General features: G+C 35.5%; 1 protein-coding gene across 1 annotated transcript in view; it reads right to left on the bottom strand.

Moving 5' to 3' along the window:
* Positions 1-258: 258 nt before the first annotated feature.
* The window catches only part of TTC13 (tetratricopeptide repeat domain 13), a 43,895-nt gene continuing 20,606 nt past the window's right edge, over positions 259-23,547 (bottom strand). Inside the window, exons 11-24 of the mRNA XM_009281815.2 lie at positions 21,450-21,591; positions 19,916-20,090; positions 19,338-19,494; positions 18,095-18,225; positions 17,619-17,751; positions 17,020-17,112; positions 12,707-12,790; positions 11,051-11,135; positions 8,636-8,742; positions 7,100-7,235; positions 6,304-6,383; positions 5,055-5,133; positions 3,167-3,246; positions 259-401 (exon numbers count right to left, since the gene is read on the bottom strand). Coding sequence (XP_009280090.1) covers positions 278-401; positions 3,167-3,246; positions 5,055-5,133; positions 6,304-6,383; positions 7,100-7,235; positions 8,636-8,742; positions 11,051-11,135; positions 12,707-12,790; positions 17,020-17,112; positions 17,619-17,751; positions 18,095-18,225; positions 19,338-19,494; positions 19,916-20,090; positions 21,450-21,591 — 1,606 coding nt within the window. The 3' untranslated portion in view covers positions 259-277. The remainder of the gene's footprint in view (positions 402-3,166; positions 3,247-5,054; positions 5,134-6,303; positions 6,384-7,099; positions 7,236-8,635; positions 8,743-11,050; positions 11,136-12,706; positions 12,791-17,019; positions 17,113-17,618; positions 17,752-18,094; positions 18,226-19,337; positions 19,495-19,915; positions 20,091-21,449; positions 21,592-23,547) is intronic.

The raw sequence follows: 23,547 nt of genomic DNA, 5'->3' as shown, positions 1-23,547 counted from the left end.
GTTCAGATCATAACTGTGATGGAAGTTTCTTATTGCTCTTCGGTTTGGCCCCTGAACAACTGTATTTCCTGTTGGAGTATGTCTCAAGACAAGAAATCAGCTGTTCTGCTTTTTTCCTTTTTAATATTATTGGTCACGGAAAGATTCCTTTTATTCTAGTGATAACTAGTCAAGTAAGTTTACTCTATTAAAAAAACAAACCAAAACCATTTTGACCATAATTTCCCCTTCAAAATAATTTATGAAGCAGTACCTCTTGGCCTTTTATTTGTATAAATTATACAACAACTATAGTTTTTTTTAGACAATGAGATGAGTCTGTATTTAGTACTTCAATCATCGTTCTCAGGGTTGGAAAAGTCTCTGATACTGATGGTAGGCTCTTGTAAGAAGGTGAAATACTGAAAGAGGAGAAAAAAAAGAAAGTTATTTATCTTTTGCTGAGTTTTATGATTTACCTGGAAGTTTACACATTAGCTTATACTTCTCTTCATCCCCTTCTCCAACAAACTTGGGTCCTGAAGACAAGAATCTGTTGCCCACAATCAGCTCTTGCTTCTCATAACTCCTCAGTCACTATACAGAATGAAAATAATAACTACACAAAAGAGCCAAAGTTAAAGCAAAATTTTATTCTTTAAGTCTTCAGGACTTACTTGCCTTACCCACTATCATTCTTCTACCACAGACAAATTAGCCACTCAGGTTAATTACCTTCATATTATTACTTCAAGTCCTTTGGGCTGTGGTTGTACAGACATTTTTCTCAGCATCAAGCAAAGCCAACTTTAGCCAGCTCTGGCTCATTCCTCGCCCATTACACATGCCTCATTTGAGCCAGCAATACTATCAGTGGGAGTATGCTACAAAATGGTCTTGGTTAAAAAATAAATTTTGGTTTTGGCAAGGTTATTTTTAACACAAATCAGTTCCCTGATCTGGTTTGCCATGGATTCCCACAAATTTCAACAGTACAACTGAGAGGGTCAGAAACACATAGGTAGGGTTGAAATGGCTTAAGCTGACTTTGCTCCCAAGAGAGAAGTTCCCCTTTGGTAAAGGTATGTCAAAAAACCCCCCCAAAAACCCCAAACAACAAAAAACCAAATGAACAGAGGATTAAGAAGTTGGGTATATAAATTGGGAAATTTACAGTAAAAAATTGTGGGAAACAAATATTTTACATTTCCAAGACAACCAAGGCACAATATTTGTGCAGAGTGCTTTTAATAAAAACCGTAACTTGCTACACTGCAGTTTAAAAATGTCATTCCTTAATAAATGCTGAATTTGACTGCATTTACATGTAGATTTTTAGCCTAGCCTGAGTCTGACAAAGATGTCCTTGAGTCTTCTTAATATCCTTCTTCATTTAGGAAGAGATTTTATAGTCTAGTGAAATTCACCAGGCTGAGAAACACTGATAGCAAAGTCAAACAACACTAATCAGTACGAGATATTCAGCACTAACAGCAGCTGCAGAGTTCCTCAGGCTCTCAGAATAACTCAGGTTGGACCAGACCACGGGAGGTCTGTGATCTAACATCCTGCTCAAAGCAAGGTCAACTGTGAAGTCAGACCAGGGTGTCAGGGCTTTATCCTGTCAGGTTTTGAAAATCTCCAGGGATGGAGACTGCACAGCCTCTCTGGGCAGCCTGCTCCGCTGCTTGACTACCCTTCCGGGCAAAAAGATTACACTCAGCCTGAACCTTGTTTCAACTCATGCATGTTGCCTTTTATCCTCCCACCAAGCACTGCCCGGCTCCATTTTCTCAATACTCACAGGTACTGCAAAGCTGCTGTTAGGTCAAAGCCTTCTCTTCTCCAGGCTGAACAAGCCCAATTCACTCCTGTTAAGGCATGTGCTCCAGCCCCCTCACCATCTTGGCGGCTCTCTACTGAATTTGCTCCAGTTTATCAGAGTCTTTACTGCAGCTGCCCCCAAACTGGATGCAGTATTCTAGGTGTGGTCTAAAGTGCTGAGTACCCCTCAAATCTGATTATCCAAACAGCTTTTCACCCATCTAGCTGTCCATTCATCCAGACCATGATGTGCTATCTTGGTATGAGGGTATTGTGGGAGTCCTTGCTGAAGTAAAAAATAAACAATATCAATTGCTCTCTTCTCATCCCCAAATCTAGTTGTTTTATCACAGAAAGCAATCATACTGGGTCACACAACATTTGGTAAACCCATGTTGACTGTCCCCAGTCACCTCCTCCTTCATATACCCTGAAATGCTTTCCAGGAGGACTCGCTTCCTGACTTTCCCAGGGACCAAAGTGAGGCTGACCAGCCTATAGTTCCCCTGGGTCGTCCTTCTGGCCTTCTTGAAGATGGATGCGAGATTTCCTTTCCTGCAGTCACCAAGAACGTCCCCTGACGTACACAACCTTTCAGAGATTATAGATGGCCTTGTAAGGACATCGGCCAGTTCTCTCAGCACCCTTTAAGTGTCTTGACCCTGACTTGAAGGATACTAAAACTGGTTTTGTCTCTGGCCCGATTTTTAGATTTTGTATGGGGAATAACCACTAAGGGACAAATCAAATGCACCAGATTCATAATATTGACAAGGAATTAATGTGTTCAGTATTCAAAAAATCAATTCATATGAAAATCAAAATTTTAAAGCATTATACAAAAGTCATGCACTTATACTAAGTAACATAATTCTGTATATTCAAAACTTCCATCTACTTTGAAAATACTTATTCTCCAAATTAAAATAGCACTAAAGGATAAGTAAGTGACTTTTGATATATAGTTTGAAGAGATCCGTAAGAATGGAAAAAAAAAGTTAAAATTTTCCCCTGCTTTGTTCACTCAATCACCAGATTTACTAAATATTATTAAAAAATAATAATAAAAAGGCAAATTTGACCACTGGACAAAATGAAGAAAATATTAACACAAGTAATTTTCTCAGAAGATAACACTCACATAACTGAATGTCTAGACTACTAACTACTCGGTTAGACTAAACTACTGTGTTTGTAAATTCAAATCTTGTCTTATCAATTCCTAAACAGTGTTAAAAAATACACTGAATTGTTTACTAAACTCATAGTTTTTAAGTAACATTTTTTAGTATAGGTTTAAGTTTTAAATATAAAGTATTTAATATTTTATTTCCCCACCCCCCATCTGAACAAAAAGATTTACCTTTTTAGATTCATCCAGCTCCTTGCTATTTTGCTAAAAGCTTCAGACCCTGGTGCTGTCATTGCTTCAAAATCAACCAGCTGAAAATGCAAGAAAATAAAAAAAGATCTTAAGAAATTAGAGAAGCTTCAAGTTCTCTAATTTCAGGAAGTTAATCCTCGAATATCCTTAACATATAAATTCAACTTTAAAAACATATCGTTCCTTTTGTGAAAAAATCCAGGTTTTTTTTTTCTCTCTTAACAAGTTGTTTATACTAATGAGTCAGCACCAGAAAATACTGTCTTCAGCCCTTTATTACAATGTCCAAATAAAATGGGGATATTTCTCATGTCTACATACATGCATGTATTCTGCAAAATATTGTATCACGATTGGTAAATTTATGTTGGACTTCCCAGGCATTCTGTATTACCTCTTTCTACAGTGGGTTTTCAGACAAGTTTGATGACATATAGCCAAGAACTCTGTGTAACTTCATATCTACAGCTGAAAATAAGTTTTCAGCAAAACAACGTTCAGTCAAAAACATTGGTTCACTAGTACTGAAACATTTAAGCTGACACGTTTGTGGTTCAGTGAACTTCAGCTGAATTCAAGGAAGGGTTCTGAGGGCACGCTACCTATATTCTTGGTAAGACAGGAGTAAGCTTACTAACTAGTCTGTGCCCAGACTACTTTCTCCCTCATCACCAGTTTGGAAGTCAGCATGCATGCCAGGCACTGAAGCTCTCTGTGGGTTTGGCACACGCCACCACAACCAATACTGGAAACTACACTGGCCGTGGCTACTGACTGACCTGCCAGGCAATAACAGGACTTTTGACTACTGGGCGTCTTTGTCTTCAGAGCAGTCTGATAATGCATGCTGTCATAAGCTTGGGACCAGAAATACCCTTCTAAGGAATCTGGGGAAAAAAAAAAAAACAAACCAAAATAAAATCCCAGTTTCATTCAACTAGGGAAAACAATTTCTTCCAGCTGGTGAAAAGTGGTTTTGTTCCAATTCAGGCACTCTGTTTCAGGAAAAACCCTCAAATGTAAAAGTGTCCCCAAAGCTTCCTCGAAGCTTTCTTGCTACTAAGCAATTGCAGTTTGCTCTTAAAAGCTACTAGGGGTTCACTGTACTGAAAGGACAAACTTCATTGCTTTCAGGGCTTTCTAGAACAAAAGGGAAAGTCACTCTTTCTTCAGTTATCCACACAGGATATTTTCTTCAACAGCTTTGATTCTCACTGGAATTTCACCGATTCTTTTGACAATACATTAAAGAGACAGAGGTACTCTCACTCCTTTCATGCTGAAAAGGTAACACAGCTAACAGACCAATAGTGGAAGAAAGGGAAACCCTTTATTGAGCAAAGCGGTATAATATTCAAATAGAGTCACTTAAAAACTAGGACTTATTTTAAATTAAGCAGAATGCAGAGGGAAAGGAGAAATCAAGAGAAGCTGCAAGTACATTTCTACTTACCAAGCCCTAAATGCTCTGGAATACATCGAGAGCAAAGACAGAAAATTTCTGCTGTGTGCCAGAAGAGTCACTAATTCTGCCCAAGTATTCTCAGAACCCTTTTCAAAGAAAGCTGGAAAGAGCAGCTCAGCACACTAGGAATGCTTCAGTTAGGAATATGTAATTACTGTGGGACACAAACTGCTACAATTTGACTAACCAGAATTATTGCACATACTATCTCTAAATCTCACCTGCTGTCAGAACAGCAATGAAATTTTCAAAACTCTCTCAGGCTGCAAGACACCATAGTATGCAGCTAACCCATCTCCAGTAAACAAGTGTGCAACTTCTGTTCATTCTTACAGCTCCTTCCTCACATTTACAAGTATTACTTCTTCCATGAAGGCTGAACCAGTGTATTTTGATACTTGCCTTTCCTTTAGGGATTTTTCCTGATACTTCTTTTCCACTTGCCATTAGTGCTCCCATGATCACTGAATAAGCTATCACACTAAAAAAAAAAAAAAGAAAAAATCAAAACCAAAACGAAGTACGCTAAGTCCATAACGCTATTTTAGACTACAAAACAAATAGAATATAGTACTGTTTCATACAAGGCTAGCAAAAATTACTGTGCTAGTTACTTTATTTTAGAAGTAAAAACAAGCATGAAACACTTAAAAAGTGAAATCACTGTTACTTTCCAACACCACTGGAATGAAGTTATGATCCTATGGAGTTTAACTACTGAAGAGCACTGTTTCTACAGTAGTCAATCATAATTTCAGACTTACGAGTTCTTAAGACCCCATAGAGCTGAAAACAAAGCAAACTCCTGTTCCCAGGAAACTTAGCAGTAGCCCAGAAAAGCTTATGAACTCTACTGCAACAGAGCTAGAGGCACTGTAAAGCTGTTCAGTTACTTAACCTTTTTTTTTTTAACTTTTTTTTAAATTGTGAAACTCAGGCAGAATTTCTGTTCATTTTTACATTCTGTAAGATAAAGGCAGAGTCTGATTATAAAATTGAAGTCTCAGGATTTTTTTTAATTTTATTTTCTACTGAACTGTGTTTAATAATAAGCTTAAAGATCTTAAGTGCTTTGTGGAACAGAGATTCGTAATAGTCTTAGATGTAGCCAGGTTAGAATTAAACCAGAATTTCAGTTGAAGAGATCTGACATATGGGACTTTATTCTAGGGTTTCATTTGGTGACCCTAACAGTTGCAATAAATTACTAAAATAATATTTTAGTGTATTTTATTAAAATAAGTTATCTCAAAGTATATTTAATCTTAAATACATGTCTCAGTAAAGCTTCTGAAATATGAAATTACAGTGGTGTAACATAATATGGATTAAGAACCCAAGCATTACAATTTAAAAATGACACGTTTCAATCTGTGAGCTTAGGTCTATAAATACAAACTACTCATCATTTTAAATAAACATGCAGCTATGAATAGTTACCATCAGCAACTACAAACTAGCTTTTAAAACAGTACTAAGTCAGTATCCATCGTCATGGCAGCACAAAATGACAGACAATGCAAGACACACAGCTCAACCCAGAGCTTTTTTAGCTTTTTTTTGTATTAAAAAATATAGAAAGAAACTGCAACACATGGACATTTTACGGCGTGCATCCAAGATAACAGACATGATAAAGACAATCACTAACCTAGATCCTCTTGAAAGTGGCATTAAATTATAGAAGTAATAAACTAATGACAGGATCAAGTTGCAAACAGCATCTACTTCCTAAGCAAGAGGAAAAAAAAAGTGAATTAAAGATAATTTAATAGCCAGGTAATACCATATAAAGGAACACACATTGGAAAGTCCTACAGTACTGTGATTTTTTTTTTAAAGAACCATTTCAAATGTGAAAAATGTCAAGCTGAGAAGTTGAAGTCTGATTAACGGGTGTTTGAGCAAATTATTTTGTTATATCTTTAAAATTTATGTGAAACAGTTCATCTACACTGTGTTAAAGGATGAGAAATGGAAAGCACAAGCTCAAATGTAGTCAGATTCTCACTGCACTACAAATCAAGATAAACACAATTCTAGTGCTTCTCATGAATTTGTTACTTCTCATCTTATATGTAGCCACCATGAGTCAAATCCTAAGCAGTGCTTATAAAGATGATGAAACAGTGAACACAGACCCATGAGAAAAATAAAGAAAATAAGGAGCAGGGCGGGGGGCAGGGGCAGAAGGAACACCCTGTGATATTGAGACCTTGTCTGGACTGTCTCTATTACTGCAGCAAAGCATAGCAAATTTTAAAGTAACAGATAGAATTATAGCAACTTCTTATGGTATTTGTCATAATTGGGTTTAAGCAAGCAGTCGATTGTATTACTTAAGATCTCTGTCAAAAATTATTAGAACAGTGACTGTTAAACAGAAGGTGTAAAAACATAATAGAATTTTATCAAGGAATTCATCATTTCCATTAAAACAGCCTTACCCCCAGCTCTGCAGACAGAATTAGAATTTTTCCTTTAGCTGTTAGATCCTTATATAGTGCATCTATTTCTGCATGATACAGCTGTGTTCTCTCTTCTGTTGTCTGAGTTTCTACCGAAAATAATATGTTCCCCACTCTATCAAGTAGATGAAACAAAAAAGGAAGTAAGAAACTTTTTGAACAGAACTTGACACATAATCTAATATCCAGGGTAAGTTACAAATGTACTACAGTTAAATACCACATCATAACCTTTTTCCTATCATTCTTCCTTAAGCAGGAGATTATGTGCATTGCCCCCCCTTTTAGTTTAAAAAAAAAAAATCACTGAATTAAAAACATTTTGTCACATTGTAAGTTTGTCTGAAAGAATACATAAAGACTGCTGTCTAATCACAGATGAAGTATTTGCATTGAAGAATACCTGACAAGCATTAGTGTTTCAACTTAAAGTGTAGGTTAAAAAGAAATATGAAAGTTTTAAAATACCTTCATGGGCTTGAGATTTTTTTATAGAATGTAAAGTGTAGTTTTGTTGACTTTTAAACTACCAAAATTGAATTGTTTTTGTATAAAAGCATAGTTACAAAATATGGATCAAAACAGACTGACTGATACAGAACAAAGTTTGTGCAGAACAAAGTTAGACTGGTTTACTGACATAAAAATATTTTCCCCAAAACAGTGAGGCCATATATTTAATGCCATTTCACTGTATACAGGCATATGATTTAGAATGTAAAATTAAAACCCAAGAGAGATGTTAACACTTTAGAAGAGAAGCTTGGCTTCCATGCTACTCATTGGAAGCATACAAGTTTTGGGAAAGATTTCAATGCATAGAATTTTAAGTCCCATAAGCCAAAGTATTTAGTTAGTAGTAGGACAGAGCTTCTGAGCTTCAGATTAATGCTCATTCTTCAGGAAGACAAGGAGCCAGTATCCATAAAGTGAGAAATTTACTATCTCACCCAAAGAGTGACCCAAAGCCTCCCGATTGTATCCTCACACATTCAGGTACTATGTAAATTGGCATTTGCAGATAGAAGGTCTGCAAACATCTCAACAATAAAGATAAAAAAGGCCAAAAATCCAAACAGAAGAGAATCTCTTCCATTCTTAGATCATAGAAATTTCCATTCCATTCAGGACTTTTCAGTCACCGTAATAGACAAGGTCTCACAGATAGTAATGCATTTTGACATGGATAAAGACTGAGATTTTTGAGATTTTTCCCCTTTAGGCATTTTATAGTCCAAGATGAATAACAAGGTGTTTCTTCACTTTTGTGCTATATGTTAGAGAATCATCTCAAATGGGCCTACTCCATCAATGTTATCCATATTCCCTCTTTGTTAGGGAAGACAACAGGAATCAGAAGTCCTCAAATGAACAAATTTTTTAGGTATTTACAAAAATGCCACTAGTGAAAAACAAAACCCACTTTATGCAAGTAGAAATGGCATTTGAGAAGATTAATTGCTAATACTTCATCATTACCTAATGTACCTGAACCCCTGAAAATAGCAAACATACTTATCTCCTGTTATTGTAATTGTGAATCCATCATATTCTTTCCCTTGATCCTTGAGGCTGGGGACTTTAGTGTTCACAGTAAACCCATCTCTTGTTTTACTGTTAAACTGCTTCCAAAAGAAAAAAAAAGTACTATTAGTGAACAGAGACAGACTGCCTAGCTATTGTTTTGAAACACCTGAAATACATGGAGCAGAAATGAAAATGGACAAACTGAGGGAACAGGAGAGAGTTTGTCAACTACATTATTTCATTTATCCTTTATTTCCTACTGAATGGAAATCATAAATATTGAACAAGGCATATTGGCATTCAACTTTGTAACTATATAGCAAATAAAAAGCAGCACTGTTTATGAAAAGCAACTGTACAAAGCAGCTTGAGTTGTACAGATTTCTCCGTAAGTTGCATGTTGATAGTAACCTTTTGGCGTAACAATGTAAGTGCAAAAGCAGGAATTTGAGAGCCTGTTCTATGTTTACACTAAGCTGCATTAGTCTAAGCGTGGATTCCAGAATACAGCTCACAGCAACAATTTCTTAACTGATCCAGCTTCAATTAACGTTTATCCTCATCAGAAGGAAAAATCTTTATCACAGTTAAGAATTTTACAAAGCTACGTTATCTAAGTGTAATACTGTAGCCAAAGAGTTGTATAAACCAGGCAAGACTGTATTTAAGTAAAGCCAAAAGCCCAGCTTTTGACACACAACATTCCCCAGCTACCCGACATCAGTATTAGCAGACATTCATTTTATACAGGCACTATTAATGACTACTGTGCAACAGTGTTGAATGAATTACTCAGGCAATTACTTATTTTAAGATAGAACTTGTGATCCAGGATGTTTTGTTTAAAGGGAACCTGCATTTATTTTAAAGAAACAAATCTAAAAGCCTCTAATGAGAAACAGCATTCCACTTCAATACAATTTGGAATGGGATACAGGAGATTCAAACCAGAGCAAAATGTACAGGTTATGAAAACTAGGAAGAATATTTGCTGCCAGTTGAGACATTTATTTTGAAATACGTCATGTATAGTCCACTATGTTTATATATTTTCATCATCCTCTTGGAGTAACCTGTATTTTTAATTCCAGCAATAGCATTTTTTCTGGCCTACAATTCAACAGTAGCCACATTAGATGTTCTACAGGGCTTTATTTGCACATTTGTGTGTCAGTAGGGAACACTTAATTGTCTATCCACCCCAACATCTACTACCTCTTCATCACAAGTTTTTGTTTAGGCTCAGTTAGTATCCACTTGGCTTCATCTTTCAAGGCCAAGAACAAGACAGTAGTATAAAAAGGACTTCCAAAATTATGGTATGTTCTTTGAACACACTTATATTAGTAATACGTATTAAAAAAAACCATAGAAAAATTTAGTGCTTGAGCTACGTAGCTTCTGTAAAGATAACTGTAGTGCACAAGTGAGTGAGCACTACTACTGTGAACAAATCCAAACCCAGACAGTCTATCAGTAGTAACAGCAATATATCTTCAGAGAGCTCTGTTCTATGGCAATCCGTCAGCTTTGCTTAGATATGAAATTGCAATGTGGACGCACGCGATAAGAAAGCAATGAGTTTGTCTCTATTTAGAATGATTGTTTCTTCCCAAATTTTATTCTATTCTAGATAAAACCCTGTCTAATCTTTTAAAAAGAAATACTTCGTAACAGTGTAACAAACCCAAATACTTACGCACTGCTCATCCTAGATTAATTTGGGGGAGTGAGGGGAGAGGGGGAAGACCTTTTACTTAAACCCAGCTCAAGCCTTATTACTTGAGATAAGAGTATAAACCATTTTGCACATCATATATCCAAAGCCCTTCTACAAAGACCACCACCAGCAAGAGGAAAAACCTGCAGGTTTCCCTGCCCCTTTTCTGACAGTCTTCCAAAGCACAAGAACATAAACCAAGATTTCATTTCAGATTAGCTATCAGTCACTAAGGGCAACTATTCCCCTGTTTCCCCCTGCCAGCCCCACCACGTACTGACCTGCACCAATGAACCTAAGGTAAAAAGAGCTTCCATGTTCCTAATATTTCAGACACACATCTTCAATTTTTTCCTTCATACTGTACAGGCATTCTGTGAGCCCATTATGGTGGATCTGACCACAAACCCTTCCGGTTGATAAGGCTGGCTTCAAATGTTCTGTTTTCCCATCATTTCTCTACCAATTCACAGTTAGGCCAAGCCTTTCAAATATACATCACACGTCTGCATATATCAAAGGGAAGGTCATACCCTACATATGCAGATTTGAAATAACCTGAGTTAGTGTTTCCAGTTATTCATTTTAATATTATACACGATGGTTATATTCTGAGGAACTGCATATCTCCCAGAATACATTTTATTATTTTTATCACATTTTGAAGTTTTTCTTTAATTTACCTTCATTATGGGAAGAAGATCTTCTACTTTATGTACCTTTTCCAAAGCTTCTCGAACCTCTAATAGTCCTTTTGGATTATTAGCACTGGAAAAAATTAAATATGGAATCGCAATGGTTGAACACATGTAGCATTTCTGGAAATCCATCTAGCTTTAACATAATTAGCCATAGTGGAATAAGTTATCGAAAGTTATTTAATTATTTCTTTTCTGAAAATTAGGTCCTTCATACTTGGCTACATGCTCTCCTATTCTTCAAAAAGTAATTTCCTCCTATATCAGCTCAGCTTATTTTTTTCAGCTTCAAACCTCAGCTTCAAACTTCAGGTTTATCTTACTCATTTGCTGTTGGCCACTCTAAAGCATTAAACAGTGTTTGCATGAGTGTGTGCGGGCAGGGAGTTGTTGATGAGGAAAGATGGAAGAATAGAGTTAATGGTAGAAATATCCTTCTCAAAATATACGCATCTGTGTAGCCTCAAAGGTATGTAAATACTACAGATGCAGGCACAGGTGGACCATGAAGAAACCTATTGAACTAGTGCTCTAATACGTATTAATTACTGTACACTCAGATTTTAAGAACAGAATTATTAAAAAAAAAAATCACAGCACAAATTGCTCTGGTTTAAGGTCAAATGCTGCTGGCTCACTCTGAATAAACTTTCTCCCAATAGAGGATAGACTGCCCAGTTACTACAGAACTTACGCATCTTCAGCAACTATGATAAATTTTCTAAAACTTAAATGTTTTCAACTGTTATAAGGATTTTCTGCACTTTCATTTTTTGATATTTAAGTAGCATAGTGAGATTGAAAAACAGAAATCAATATTTAATAAAAGTTACCAGGCCAAAGAAAAAATAGAGGGTTTAAAGCTAAAAGAGTTTCTTAATTTTTAACATTATCAGAACACTGTTGCCACAAATGAGCCACAGGTGGGGAAGACATTTTACTTATAAAAAAATGATCAAAGTTTGAAATAGATGCCAACATCAATTTTCAGATTACCTTTAGTCACATTCTTTCATTCAAGATTCTACAACTGTCTTCTGTTCCAGGACAAAGTCTACCAACCCGTCTACATAACAGGTGGTAAAGATTCTTTTCTCCTTTAAAGCTACTTGTCAAACACCAGTGTCAATTAAAGCTACCTTCCATATCTTCTTTTCTCTTTTTCCTCACTCCTACTATTTAATACATTAATCTCAATATTCAGAGAAACTGTATTCTATTCTACCAGGAGGAAACCCAACTTCTCAAATAATTCATATTTTTAGAAAGAATTGAGACCCACTCATGCCAAAAATGTAGGTACAAATTCAACACTGTTATTAGTTTCTAGGTATACTGTAATTCACAATGTTTTTTCCTATTAGTTTAAGTTTCTTTATGTGGCAATGAATAGGATTCTGCATTTCCAATAGGAAATAAGAATTATAGACACTAAGAAAACTAGAACTTAGTAAAATTAAGAAAACTAGAACTTAGTAAAATTAAGAAAACTAGAACTTAGTAAAATTAAGAAAACTAGAACTTAGTAAAATTAAGAAAATATCCCTCAGACTTTCTGAAATGACTATTATATGTAAATTTCAAATCAGTATTATCAGGGCAGTGAAGCAGGGGAAAAAAAAAATAAAATCAGTAATTTACCCATGATAAACAAGGATCCTATCTTTGATAAAATGAAGAATTTTCTCAAAATATTCCAGGTACCGCATGTTAATGACCTGTCCCCTACAAAGAAAAGAAAAAGTTTTTTTAAAGTCTTGTTTTTCAACCCAACATTCCAGGGCTAAGACACAAATATTACTCATTAATATTTGACAGAATTTTATCCATAGATGCTTTGTAAATTAAAGGAATGAACTAGAGGTTTGTCTGAAGTGGTGAATTGCCCATCCCCCATTTTGAATATAGATTCCACAGAGAACTGGCAAAGGCTCATATATCATTAGTGTTGCTGTTCTCTGAAAAACAACATTTCATGCATATTTCCCCATTTTCAGTGTGCCCATGTCCAGTAAATCTTATCTATATGATAATTATCAATTTGTACAAGGATATAATCTTAAACAGTTATTTATACTCATAGATATTGCAGAACTAGAAGAGAATTCTCAATCTGCACATTGATTTACTTAGAGAACCAACACTCTCCAGTTTACGTATTTGCCAATATATATGCTGACCTGCTCTGACAGTCCACATACATTTTTCTTTATTCACCTACATCCCTCTATATTGAAGTAATTTTGCTTTCCTTCCTAACAGTTACAAGTAGTAACTGTTAAACAAAAACATCAAAAAGGTGGTTTTTTTTCCCTTGGACTACTAAGGAAAAAATATACATTAAAAACTTGGTAGAAACCTGCTAGGATTATAACCACTCTGAGAGGAAAAATTACATACCATTATTGCATTTGTAGGAGTCCTTCCTCTTCTCCCAGTCTACAAAACAAGATTTTATAAAGCAAACGTTATTGCTTTCTGAGGAAGCAAAACCACTGTCAATCACAGGAAGGTGTGTACACCTAGCTTTTTTTCCACTTTAAGTGATTTTTGGCAGCTTAAGTCCCTGTCTAATGTCTCCCTCGACAGTCTCACACTTTAGTAGGCCTAGTCTCAGAATAATGGCAGAATCAGTCTTTAAAAACTGAACAGAATTAGAACACATACATATCTGCACATAGGAAAGGGAGGTAGGGAAAGCGGAAGGATGAAGTCAAATCTATATATATAATTTGCCCTTGTTGTACGTCCCATCATTTTCCATCTGTATTAAAAAAAAAATATCTGTACAACAGGCAGAAGCGTGTCAGTATAATGAACTGGATTTTCCTTCAGTGGCATCTTGGAAAATACATCCAAACCAGACCTATCATTCGATAAGGCCATCAGGAAGCAGTAGTACCAAGAAAAGACTTTTGGTGGGTGGTCAGAAGTGATGTGTGTTTATTCCCAGTCTTTCTCCTTGTTTAATAAACACTACCACCAAGAATTCAAAAGTAGCAGTGTTCCAGAGAGTGTCTTCATTTTTTTTAATAAAAATATTGAGTATATGATTAATGTTTAGCTAATCCCAAATCCTTGTTTTGCCTATGAAAATAACTTAAGCTTTCAAAAACATTTTCTCTATTTTAAAGGAAATTTGGCAGCTTTAATCATTTAAGCCAGAAAGGAGATAAGCCAAAGTCACACTTGTCTGCAGACCCATGAAGAAGTAGTGACAGCTGATATACTTGCAACTTGAGAATGTTAAGATCTAGAAGCCTATCAAACATTGTGATGTGCAAGATGTTTCATATACATCTTTAACAAAAGGTCCCCAAATTGACTCAAAACAAACAAAAAGAGTTTTTGTTTTCTGACACTCTCCAAACATTTTGCCACTCTGGAAAAGAATCTTTAATTCAGCAGTCACTGAATGCTAGTGCCTCCATGCCAAGACTCATTTGACAGGAATCACTGAACAATAATGGACTTTAAATGCAAGGAATTCTGAGTAAAGAAAAAGATTATGTTAACAGATAGCTAATCCAAATATTTTTGCACACAGAAATTACCTGTGTACAATTTAGACCAAACAAAACCTAGAGACAGCTTGAGCTCATCACGACTAGATCTGTTACGAATACTAAAAGAACACCCAACTGCTATTGTTACACTTCTCATTTGACTGAACAGCTTATAACTTTGTATATTTAATAACCATGAAGGCTGCCATTTGTCAGCCTAAATAACCTACTGTTACACCTGGTTTTCAGGTAGCCGTGCTATAGAAAGAATTCAGCCTTAGTCATACAGTTATGAGAATAACTTTCAAACCATAAGCTAAATATAAAGCAATGTATGTCTTCCTGAAAAACAGTCAAGAGACCATAAAGTGATCTCAATTATCAACAAAAAGGTGTTAGCTCTGTAGCCTATCAATATCTTCAGTCAGCAGCCATTTTACAGTTGAGTAATGCAAGGAGGAGATTATACAGATCTGTATAATCCATTAAGAGTAAATTGTCATTCAGAAATCATAATGGACTAGAACATGCTTCAAAAGTAAAATGAAATAAATTTTAAAAACCTATTACCATTTAATATATTAATTCCTTTTATCCCTCACCTCTTGTGAAATCATCAGGAGGGAATCCAAAAGCAGAAACAAATCACTACGGAAAACTGACCAGTGAAAGCAGCTATTACTTGGGATGCAGAATGATCAAACAAGTACAGGTTTCCAGAATCAAAAAGGATGCAATCACCATCCAGTACTAAAGTGTGATCAACTCCTAAGGCGGTGGTATTTAGGCTGCTTCAAGTCTATTGTTCCTTCCAAAAAAGTGCCAAATCAATAGTTTTCAGAGAACCACTACTTAGCTATCAAAAAAGCACGACCAAAATGCTGATGAGATCCCCAAAAGTCAAGGCTGAGCCAAAACCAAAAGGTTAGAATTAGATTCACTGTGGGCCTACCATTCTGAATGTTCATGAAGCTTATTTCAGATTTCTATGAAATCACCAAAACAGCTGGAACAGTAAATCATGAGTTTTGCTAGCATTCTCTGATGAGAGGAAACAAGTAAAGTACTTTGGCCAGTGAAAAACAGAGTTGCTGACACAGAGATCCTGTACAGGGACACATTTCCCCAGATTAAATGTCCAGTGTTATTTTCAGCATGGTAATCAAGCGCTGTTACATGAATGCCCTTCTGCCAGCACAGATCACCTAGAAATTAAGCTTTTACTCTCCCATTTAAAGTAAAAACAGGAAGAAACAGATGAAGTATGGAACACATCCTTGTCTCAAAATACAGATGGTTGTGGTTTCTGCTGCATCGTACGTGTGAGAAAAGAGAAATGCAGCAACAGCAAAGATGGACAGAGCTTGGAGCCCAAACGTAACGCTTGGCTTGAGGGAAGACAGAAGCCTGAGCATAAGACTGTTCAAGAAGCCGCACATCCTGCAGGGCAACTACTGATCTGCATTGGCGTTTAACACTACATTGTAACCACTCCCTAAAGTAAAGCGGAGGCTGCCAGGGTCCATTCCCTGGAGCAGAAGGAAGAGCGTGGACAAATTCTCATTAGCTTCTGTATGCGAACATTAGAATATCACTGTTTTTCTCTGCCTGAAACAATTCTTGAGAAGGCTTTGCTTCCCTTATCGTCCTTTTTCCACACAGCTTTTCAAAAAGAGAGAGAGAGATATAAAAGGAGAATGACAGATCAAAGATTCAATACTTCCTGGGAGGGGGGGGAAATAAGATGAAACCTGGCTACATATTTACTTACACAAACACACTCTGCTCCTGTGATTGACAGTGATGTTGCCACATTGAATCTCTCACACTTCTACCACTTCATGGGAGGTAGCACTGTCATGACTACAATACTGAGTCTTGCAGCATGGGAGAAGATGGAACGTACAACAGCGGTTGAATCTTTTAAATTTTACCCTGTTTGAAAGTGCAACTGTTACCTTTCACAGGTTACTTATTTTGTCATTTTTGCTTTACTTTGGCCTGCTCTGAAACAACTAAAAGAACTATGTTTTTCCTCTCTGTTGTAAATTGGTATTAAAGCTAATAGAACAGCACTGTTTCATTACTGCTGCCACTATCTTTGAGAAGCAGCATTTGCAAAAATTACAATTGTGACTAATTTTTACATTTAAGGTAATTTGGGAATTAAAAACAGCACATAAAAATATGTGTTTTCTGGATCCTAGTTAGATCTTGCTATAACTCACAGTTGTACAATTGAAATTCAGGAAAAAGAGCAAATGTCATGAGGGAAAATTTGAGGTGCACAAAACCTAAATGTTCCATTAGAAAATATAAAATAAATATTAAAGCAAAACAATAAGCATGTATACATTCAACACTGTAATACGCTGTTTCATGAACAGCCCCCAAGTTTTGGTACAAGCCCAGTGTGTGGGGGAAGGCTGTTTGGTAAAACTCTCATACCTGATTAAGTTAATGTGATTATTGAAACCTCTGCTAAGGCTTCGGGCAGGCATTTGGTCCAACCAAAGCACAGGCTGGTCAGGGTCAGCTATCCTACAAAGACAAAGGACATGAATATTGGCACATGTTTCACTCCATGTAATATTTTTAATTGAGCTTTGCTCACACACAGAATGATTTTAGGCAAAATCTAGAATTCAGAGATCACAAAAAAAAGAACTTTTTATTGAAATGCATGTATGATTTTCATAAGAAAAAAAAACAAACTCATAAGCATTTTATGTTGCTGGAATTTGAAACTGTTAGTTTTTGTTAGCCTATGCTGCAATGTATCCTATGTTCTTTCACAGCTTTGCCTCAACCAGAAAATGCTATTCCCAACTCTTTCCCTCTGTTCAAGAAAGAAGAAAAATGGAGTATTTCCAGAAGTGCACTCCTTGTACCTAAACCATCCTTCTCTTCTACCAGAACACTTTCCAGTTACAGAGTGGTAGCGAGCGTTCATTTTCTCCTCCATGACTTCAGCCCTGTGGTTAACTGAAGCATGCATCATTATTACAACCAACATAAGGCTTGTTCTCTCTCTTCTTTTACATTACCTTCGCCACTTCACAGCAATATCAAACATATCTCTCCACTGCATCAGTCTGGTTTTCCCATTCATTCGAACTTTTGAGTTTGCCCAAGTCCGCTGCACAGCTTGCATTACTTCTAGAGTGGCCAACCCCATTGCTGGGGGTGGGGGAAGAGGACAGAGGGACAAACAATGACAGAAACAGAAAACCAATTAGAGCCAAACACTCATTTTTGTACAGATAGGAAAATTGAAGCAAGAAAGTGATGTATTTACAGGAAAAGAATTGCCAACATCAATAAAATCTGGGAGACCATGATTTCCAGTCCCCAATTAGGTCAAGAAACTGCTGACATAACGATTAGTTTCATTTTAAACTTTTTATCTGATTTGAAAGGAACAGAGCATAAAACTAATTTCTAGATAGCAAAGGTATAGCATTAAATTATCACCACATTGATTTTTTTCCCCACTCAAATTTACAGAGCATTTTCAGTATACCTCTATGTATTCTTTTATTTGGAAGAAATCCTGGTGTCTCATACTGCATCATGGAACCCAGATGATCAGCTACACATATGAGTTCTTGCACATCAGGCTTATAGCTTTCAAAATTCTGAAATAACACATCTCTTACAGAGGAGAAAAACATGTATCAGACATAACTGGGCAACAAAAGTCCTCAAAGTTGTAAAACAGATTTGTTTGATAATCAATACCATTTGTGTGAGAAATACTTAAAAGCAGTATAAAGAACACTTATTCCTCCTCCCATCCCACTGAGCATACACAGTACATGGCAGTTACACTCAATATCTCAAATGAAATCCTGGTCTTACTGAATTCAATGGCAGATCTTATTACTGTCACAACCAGTATTTCACCTTCAGACTTGCTCATAGTAAGTGATACTAAAGAAAGTTCACAGATAATACATTATCTTCCAATGTTACGCTCACCCTGAGGAACTTTAACACTAAGTAAAAGAATATGTATAGAAACCAGAAGCCTTATTCCGTAACTTCTCCCATAATTCTGTAAAAGCTTCTTGTGCTAAAAAGGTGGATTCTATTCCATATACACAAAAGCCATGAATTTTTAACTCAGCAATTTTTCACATAGATAAAGTGAGAAACTAGTTTACAGCAGGAGAAATTGCTATCTTTCCTTTAGCTACATATTTTTGAAGCTTATTCTAATAAATCCCCTGCTTTGTTGACTGAAATCACCCCCTCCTAAAATACTGGTTTATCTAAATTACTCCATAGAATATTTTTTCCCAGTGAAACCCAGCTGCCATTAAAAACCTATTAAGTATCTAGGAAATTACACCTATAACAAAATAGAAACTTAACACACAACAAGAAACTGTAATAAGGGTGCTACATAATGCTACACCAAGCGTCTCAAACTTATCAACTCCTTAACATTAATTGCAAGAAAAAAAGAGAGAGAATAGTTATTCAGTAAGGCCATAGAATATGAAACAACATTATGTGAATATTATTGATTATGTGAAGACAGAAGTGAAGAAAATCATCCTAAGTTTCATTCTTCCTCTTTTATGAGCTAAACCAATTCCCATCCCTATGATTTTGAAAAGGATTTACAGACTCAGTGGAGTTCCACTTTCATATAGTATTAAACATTTATGCTGTTATAATGCCTCAGAATAGCACTTTAAAAAGTCAAACTGAAAAACACCCCAACATTTGGAGTAGGTATAAAAAAAAAAATTACTCACTTTATATGTGGCTGTAACCCTGGCTGTTCTTCATAATTTTCTATAAGAAAAGGAAGGTTTTTGGCCCAGTGGTCCTTGAAATTTCCAGGAAGATCTATATCAATATTATACTCTGTAAGAGGGGTATCCAAATGTGCATGCAAGTATCTAGAATACTCTGGAGGAAAGAAATAAAATTAAATACCGTTTGCATAATCAGCCTACTTAGGTAATTACATAAAACCAAAAACCAGATTATATGTTTGTCAGTTATCCAACATGACTTTAATAAGTCATTACTCTTAGATAATTTAATCTTGCTATTAGCTAATTTCCAAGACAGAAATAAGTCTATTTCAACTAAGTATCACAACACTCTCTACCATTATACAGAAATGTATATTTCATCTGTGGTCCTAGTTTTTAACTGTATGAACAAGTAAGAATCAGTATACATTTTTTTAAACAGACATACTCAACAGTGCTTATGAAAATGTACGATGGTTTCTTTAAAATGGCTGTAACTAGCAGCCCTACACTTTTAGGGCTCTTGAAGGATTTAAGAAAATTAAAAAAAAAGAAAAACAATTCCAACTTACCTCGGAGGTATTTCACTTTCAGATATTCTGGGCTGGCCTTCTGACCCGGTAGTGGATCATTTAACATAACTTTAGTCTGAGCTTTTATGCCTTCATAAAACTGTCCCATTGCAACATGGCTGAGACCTTTCATGTACTGGCATACTTCATTGTATGGTTCTAGCTGTAGACATCTCTAGAACATTAAAGGAACAAAGCACCCATAAATCAAGAGAGAGAATGAGTATCTTCAAATAACTAACCTGTTTGGTCAGAAGACCGCATGAAAAGATTTACTGATTATTAAGATCCACTTCCATCACAATTTTCTTTCAAATGATGCTGAGCACTTAAATTGCTAGCAAATGTAAGAAAAAAAAAAAATATTTTCAGCTTCATTAAAGGGGGGGAAAAAAAAACCAAACCAGGAAAAAAGAAGGAACTGCCAGTGCAAATATGCTTTTGATCACACTTTAAATTGTTATGAAAATAGATCATGTTTGCTCTAATGACATTATCTCTACAGAAGTTTCATTGTTAGCTGAATGAAATTAGGCAAAACATACTCCTGACAATATTAGCAACAAGTAATTTTTGGCTAGTTCAACATATATATCATGCCATTTCTTCCATCCATATCTTCGCTAGTTCATGCATTAGTACATCATTATGTTAGGTCAACTATTTACTATATGTTAAACACATAGCAAATTCATATTTGTCATTCAAAAATTAATGCTCTGATTCTTCTTGCAATTTCATGTCTTCAGAAGAGCATTTCCATCTTAAAAGTTGAAATATCTTTTCAATTACACCAGTATCTATAAATTGTGTTACAGAAGGTGAATATGTAATAATGCACATAAAGAGTTCTCCTTGGGATAAGCACACACTGATTCAGAAAGGGATGTAATCGTTTCCACATCTTATTTCATTCCCTGTTTTAAGGATACGGACCTATGATTAACATATGCCTTTATAGTTCTGTCTACAAAATGAGGCTGTTGTTTAATGCCAATGGAGAGAGGCAAGATTTTGTTTTCCTATGGAAACACACACATTTTTAGAAGCTCAATGAATCGCAACGTATTCTGAGTTTTTCAAAACAAAGAAAATACCTGAGAAAAATTAGATAAATATTGTAACTTTGTATGCTTATTTTAAGCTTAAAATTACAAAGAAGACTACATTCCTTCTTCCACCAGATATGAAAAAAACCTTTATTTTTCAACCCAAACTAAAATATTAGCAAGAACACAATTACCAGTTTAAAAAAAAAAAAAAAAAAAACCAAAACATTTCAACAAGAGCTTGGTTTTAGAAATTCATAATAGTTAGAGGAAGTATCTTAGTTTTAGCAAAATTCCATTTTTAATTAAAAACTGTAAGGTTTTAGACATCTTTTAAGACAGACTTCACAAAAAAATAATTTTAGTTCAAACGCACATACACATTCAGAATTAAAAACGTCGACATTTGTCCATTTTATTGCACTTGTTGAATACTAGTCCTTGTTAAAACATTTTAATTTTGTATTTACTTAGGGCCTGCTTACCTTAAAATTCTTTAGTGCTTCATCTAAGCTACCATGATGATAAAGCATCATTCCTTTGAGCTGTAACGTCTGAACATGATTTTGATTTAGCAGCAAAGCCTTCTGGAAGCTCTCTGTAGCAGCATCAAAGTTGCCAAGTTCTCTAGTCGATTCCATAAAGTGGAAAGTGAAGAATATAGAAGGCAACAGTGACAACAAAATTACTTGTTAAAAGTTGTTTTAACGCATCCAAAGGGGATGATATTAAAGAGGAAAACAGTACTACTGGAAAATTTCTTTAACAAAAGCAGTAATTCTGCAACTGTTCTTCAATGGTAATAACAGAACAGCTGCCCAGTTTTTCACTCCCAGAAATGCGTACTCCAAAATAAAACCCCACCAGACCACATATCTTCACAGTCCTCAGCGGACATAAACCATAATACACACACACCTATGGTATTTCTTCAGAAACTAAAAGAAACAAAACTTCCACAAAAAGCATTCTTGGAAAACACTCTCTATGACAGGTCTTTTTAACTTCTAAATATAAACTTTTTTTTTCCCCAGTGAGAGGGGCTTTTTAAAAAAAAAATAGCCACAAAGAAGCTATCATGAAAAAAATTAAAATCTAAATAGTACACAACTTAAACTTAAAAAAACTGAAGAAAAAAATTAAGATCATGAAATTCTTTCCACATCAAATTATATTAGATGAAATTAATCCGAACAAGAGCAACGCTAGAAAAAACAAACAAGATTTACTAGTTTTAAATAAATTTGCCAAAAAGAATTTTTAGACAAAACAATGATTAATCACAGCTCTTCAGTTCCAAATAAATGCACAAACACTGAAGTCACTAGATTTGAAGCAGGAATTAATAGGTAAAATGCTATAACTCATGTTGTACAGAAGGACAAATCAGACTCAGAATTGTCTACTTCCACTATAAAAATAATTCTTTAAAAAGTATTTTTAAGCATTGTATTTGAAACTTATTTGATGCAGAAGAAAGCAAGTGTGAACTTAAAATACAAGATTTTAGAAAGAGAGAAGAATTTGACAGCTGAAGTTAACAGTGCCCTGGAGAAATGAGGTTATTATTTCTGCCTGTTTTAAGACCTGAGTGTTCATGGGAAAGTAATTCAGACTTAGTGACTAGTTGGTCACTAGTTACAGTGCCCTTGGTTATTAAACAATATTCTATTCAGCTTCTGGCCTTCTCTAACTGAGAGCTCTTCTAAAGAGTCAACAGTACTTGTGTTTTGTACATTAAGTCCTTAAAAAAAAAAAGGTAGATTTCTTTACATTCCTTCCCCTATTATTTCCTGAGGATCAGAGAACTTTTGGAGGCAGGGGACAGTGAGAAGGAATAAAAGCAACAAATTTAAGCTGATTAGGAATACTCTGGTTAAGTGACTTTTCCTTTGTAAAACAAAATGTTTCATTTTGCACTGCATTGTTAAGGCTTGCTTTCTTCTCTCCTTCAGAATAAAGCTTCTTCAGATTAAGGTTTCTTGGGTCCAGCGTAGAACAGCTGATCAACTAGAGAGGCAGTCCCACACCCAAATACAAAAGAGTTAAAGCATTTATTGGAAACGTAAGAAGGCAACTGCCCATCTTCCAGGCTAAATTACTGACTATTATTTAGCACCTTGAAAGTACTTACACACCACAATAACAAGTACCACAGAAAAACACGTGAGGAAATTAGAGATTCTACATTGAGTTCAGAATTTAGATACTGTGGTAAATAAGGCACAAGTCCACAAAGCAAAAAAATAACAAAAAAAAAATATTTAGTTGACACTGCCTTCAGTGACTATTGCATGTTCTGTATGCTGAAGGAAGCATAAAGCCTGAAGAAAAAGAGCACATGATCATGTAATGCTTGCACACCAACCCTACCCAACTTAACCTCTGCTACACAAAAGCCATTTATGTTGCAGCAGCATCTATGCTGTAGATCAGTGCTTTCCAAAAATAAAAATGTAAAACAGGAAATAAAAAGCTGACAAGACACAGCAGGTGGAAAAAGAACTACAACGGGCAGAGATATTCAGTTGCTATGTTACGTTCTTGTCTTGTCATATATAAGCTATATGTACTTTTCTCCTT

Source organism: Aptenodytes forsteri, unplaced genomic scaffold (genome assembly GCF_000699145.1).
Source record: "Aptenodytes forsteri isolate BGI_AS27 unplaced genomic scaffold, ASM69914v1 Scaffold132, whole genome shotgun sequence".
In the NCBI taxonomy this organism is placed as follows: Eukaryota; Metazoa; Chordata; class Aves; order Sphenisciformes; family Spheniscidae; genus Aptenodytes; species Aptenodytes forsteri.
This window is presented reverse-complemented; position numbering and strand designations above follow the sequence as displayed.